Consider the following 4,804-nt stretch of genomic DNA (forward strand, 5'->3'; position numbering starts at 1 on the left):
TTTGTATTTAAACTGCTTGACTAACTTTGAGAAATGTAACATTTATAATCTGGATACTGCATAATCTTCTACTGCCACCTAGTGAAGATACTAAAAACACCGACGTGTGTTGTAAGATTTTTATCTCCAACCACCAGTATAAAACAATAAATACAAATCATACTGTATTACTTAAATAGGTCATCATTGTCTGTAAGTATTCTACATCTGTAAAAACACGCATTGAATCAAAAGGTACATTCATCTTTACTTTTTAGAATAAATAAAGCTTGCCTAGGGGCGGCTGCAGCTCAGTTGGTAAGTCAGTCATCCACAAACCACAGGGTAACTGGTTTGATTCCCGGTCCTGGCTATATGTGAAGTGTCTCTGGGCAAGACACTGAACCCCTAACAGCCCATCCCCAGCTGTGCAGTGCCGATCCAAGCGCGGTAGAAATTGGGGAGAGTTGCGTCAGGAAGGGCATCTGGCAAAAAAACTGCGAAATCAACATGTGGACAATGATCTGCTGTGGCGACCCTGAACTCACGGGATAAGCCGAAAGGAAAAATAAATAAATAAAACTTGCCATTAACTTGCAAGGTTAGTTACAATCATGTTCGTCCTCTGAACACGTTCATTAGGTCCAAAATAAATACGAAAAAAGGCTTTGTTGTAAGATGTTCACATAAGAACTACACAATAGTGAGCTGGTTTATATTCTACTACACCGTTCTTTTAAATTACAGGAAAATGGTGCATACAGCTTGTACAACAGCAACAATATTGATTTATCTCATACTCATACTGTTCACACATATGCTCACACACCATACAAACATTTTCTGAGGGCATCTCATAGGGTGCTCTCGAGTGTGTTGTAGTTGTCTTTGAAACTTTTAAGTTCCAGAAAGTGTTTGGGCCTCTTGCTGCGCTGGCCAGTGGAGGGCAGGTAGGTAACCTGGATGGTGGAGGGAGAGCTTCGGACTGGAGAGCCTGTAAGGTCCTTGGCTGCTGATTGGTGATGCTGGTCCAGGCTGGTGGAGCTGGAATAAGCCTTCACTCTGTGGAAGGCAAGAAAAAGGAGAATAGGAGAAAAAGGGTTTACTCATGCTTGGCATTCGCAAACATGTTGTACAATCATTACTAGCACAGGCATGTAATCATATTCCAGCATCTAACAATGTGTTTTTATAAGAACAAATTTCCTTTTTGTAGCCAGATAAGAGTATTTCTATTGTTTCAGGAATTCAGGAATATTCTATCTTCCTGAAGATCACTTCAAGCTGTAATATGTTTTTTTTCTGGCTATCCTGCTCACACAACATCTTTAAGATCTGCCCACAGATTTTTAATTATGCTCAAAATCAGACGATTGATGGATTGATGAGGGCTATTCCAACAGCTTTAGCTTATGTTTCTTGGGGTAGTTCATGGTAGATGTGGTCTCTTTTGTATTTATATGTTGTAGAAGCCAATGCTTTCTCAATTCCCTGTCTGACAACATTAGATTTTACATCTAGAATTGATTGATATTTATTGGAAATCATTCTTCCATCACTCCGTGCAATGTATATGGTGCCATCTCTTAATGATATTTCAGACTGTGGAACTTACAAACTGGAAGTGCTTTAATATCTTAGCTTCCACTACTTTGTAGTTATTAAGTGGCTTAATTATTACATCGTCACTCAGTTTTGCAGAGGACTGGAAATGTCATATGACAACTGTCTAGCTGCTTTACCACTTTTGACAAAACCTCTGAATTATCTTCTGAAACTCTACAAGTAGAAGGATGCTCAAACTATTGCACACAACACAACTACTATTTTTTTGTATTTTTTAAGCTCACGTCATAAAAATTCATATTGCATGATAACCCTTTGCTGCATTGGTTGTGTTTACATTTTTTCACTTGAACAATGCCGGAAAGAAAATATGTAATTTGCTAAGATGGCCCATTCTTTTGACTCTTTACAGTTCAGTTGATAATAATATAAATTTACATCTGCGTTTACTTTGCTGAGAACTAGACTTTGCCAATCAACCAGCACAGCATCTATGGTAACAAACATGTAGGAACCACATCATTAAAGCATGTACTTTGCACTGCCTAATTAGTGTCAACAATGCAGAAACACTGGACCAAAAAAAACACACTTACACTTCAGCTAGTTCATTGAGAGCTTGCTGATATTCAAGAAACTCAGCTTCACCAAATACCTGAAATTAAAATTAAAGAGTAAAAAAATCTAAATAGAAAAAAATCAAAGCAGCAACATTTTACATCATTTGATAAGAAAACTGTTACACTCATTATATTCTATTCTTTTTTTATCACCAATCATTGTAACAGACAGATGCACTTGTACGCACTCCTGTTCCATGTCGAGCGCTGTCGTAGCCTTCAAGTAAATGGTCAATAAGAGCACTGCGGCTGCTCTTGATCAGAGAGTGGGAGTTGCGCAATTCCAGCAGCCAGTTCCTAAAGTTGCGACCAGTAAACGCACTGGGACTGCGGCTTATCTCCTGCAGAGGAATTCCTGAGGTCCAAACAGTGAAGAACAGGAAGAAAAAGTTAGAAAAGATGAAACTTACTATCTGGAAAAGGAATTGAGCATTATCATATAAACAAAACAATAAAGAGAAGAAAGGCAACGTTTGAATGTCGTTTTTTACAAATTTAAAGATCTAATAGTACTTAATGTACTGCTTCCTAAAACCAGTTACAATAGATTTGATAGATGCTGATAATTCCTGCAAAATTAATACAAATAGGCTATATGATGATGGGAATAATGAGAGAGAATAAGAATCAGTGAGTCTGAGCATCAACCTTTATCTCTCACCTGAGTCTCGAATGGCATCCAGAGCTTTCATCCTGTACAGGTAGTTGTAGCAACCTTTAGGAATACAAACGCGTTTTATGTTAGAATGCACAGAAATAATGTAGACACAACTAGAATTTGTACAACAATGAGATCCATGTGGCAATAACAGGAAGCTTAAAAGGCCACTGACTTATCTGTGATTCCTGCTTAAGCCTGTCGTCTTGTTCTGAAAGAAGACGAGGTTCAAAACGGATCTCATGGACTTTGGACAGCCTGGAATCAATCTCCTCTCTTAAACCCTGTGAATTAATACATCATTGATTAATACATGAATTAAGACCCATTCGATCAACAGCGCCATAAGCCTTTTTGACAATACAACAAGTAGGCTAGCTCACATAGCTACAATACTGCAATTGAGTTTACCTTAGGTGCATTGTGGCCAATAGGTGCATGCGGTCCCCGGCGGGATCTCATTGCGAAACGCATGATTTGTCTTTTGACAAAGATAAACAGCAACACAAACACCTGAACACAAGAGTCAACATAAGGGCCGTCACAGGAGCATTTACCCGTGAGCAACCAAATTGCTACCTCACTTACCAAACTCCCGTAAGCCATTACAAGAACGACATTAACCCCCGATAAAGGCGATGACTCTGCCATTTTATCTGGCAGTGTGTTTAGTTTATCCGCAGATCTTTTCGCTAACGCTAGCAATCAGCCCAGTATACTGTTACGTAGGCATGGTAGCTAACATGCGCTTCTCCCATTTTGAAAGGACTCGACACTGCCTTGCAAAGAACCAAATGATAAACTTATCGCATTGCAGCTTTTAAATTAAAATTCTGTGGAAAACTATCTAATGTCTGCATTGGTTCTATTGGTCAGTAAGATCACAAATTTATCTACATGGTTTAGCTTGTGTTGGCTCGGCGCCGAGACGGCGACAGCGACAACAGAGGTGCGACGCTCCAACTTTACCGTAATAACTGTGTAAGGGCCACTCAAATTAAACTAGTGTGCGTAATTCACTTTTGTGTGCAATGCATCCGTTTACAATTAGTTATAAATTCACTCAAATTAAACTAGTGTGCGTAATTCACTTTTGTGTGCAATGCAGCCGTTTACAATTAGTTTTCTTTTCAGCTTTAGCAGCATCCACCTTTTACTTTAACCGTGTAGATAAATTTTCTCTGATAAACAGTTTCTTTTTGTTCAGGTGGACGCTTGATTTTTTGATGTTTTATGTCCTAAACAGTGTGCACAAGCCAACTGCAATAGTATTCCTGCAGCGTATTGAATTATATTAAATGGTTTTATTTAGTATTTCTATTCTTTTTTTTATTCCTATTCCACTTATATTTATCTTTATACTCTTAAGAGTCCATGCAAAATACAACATACGTGTTGACCCTTAAAGGACTCACCACCAATTGTATTGCCTCCATTAGAAATAAACTTCCCTTTGGCTTAACTCTTAATGTAATATCATCCTAAGAAGTTCTGTAGGATCATGTGAACCAAAGGCAAAACTTCCAATGTATGAAAAAACAGACTTTAAAGGAAAAAAAAGACTTTTTCAACTAGACGTGGAGAGATATTTTTGCACATATGGAAAGCAGAGTATGAAAATTGAAACAAAAATTGCTCAATAAATTAATACCCACTTGACAAAATAAAATACATTTAGTGTGGTCCACTGTCATTTTTTAAAACCCCAAATAATAAAAAATAGACATAAACATAATAGAGTCAAAAAGGGCACATTGGATTATTAGGATTCTGTGGGTTGTGATAACTTTATATACACATAGTGAAACTAAGAATAAAGCAAAATATAAAAGGGTGTGCAAATAAATATAATGCGATATATAATGTTTTTAATGCCATTCTTTATGTCATCTTATTCTCGTGTTTTCTTTCCAGTGGCCTTGTGCTTTTGTAATATCAGTTGTTGGAATCTTTGCTAAGTCTAAATTAAAGACGCAGTTCC

General features: G+C 37.5%; 1 protein-coding gene across 1 annotated transcript; it reads right to left on the reverse strand.

Moving 5' to 3' along the window:
* Nucleotides 1–105: 105 nt before the first annotated feature.
* Nucleotides 106–3,798, reverse strand: LOC137123972 (protein C1orf43 homolog). The gene is made up of 7 exons (XM_067498469.1): nucleotides 3,412–3,798; nucleotides 3,235–3,336; nucleotides 2,999–3,107; nucleotides 2,827–2,880; nucleotides 2,354–2,520; nucleotides 2,142–2,200; nucleotides 106–1,041 (listed from the first exon to the last, which is right to left on the reverse strand). The coding sequence occupies exons 1-7, from the start codon at nucleotides 3,472–3,474 to the stop codon at nucleotides 834–836; spliced, it is 762 nt and encodes a 253-aa protein (XP_067354570.1). The 5' UTR covers nucleotides 3,475–3,798; the 3' UTR covers nucleotides 106–833.
* Between the last annotated feature and the right edge of the window lie 1,006 nt (nucleotides 3,799–4,804).

Source organism: Channa argus, chromosome 1 (assembly GCF_033026475.1).
Source record: "Channa argus isolate prfri chromosome 1, Channa argus male v1.0, whole genome shotgun sequence".
Classification (NCBI taxonomy): domain Eukaryota; kingdom Metazoa; phylum Chordata; class Actinopteri; order Anabantiformes; family Channidae; genus Channa; species Channa argus.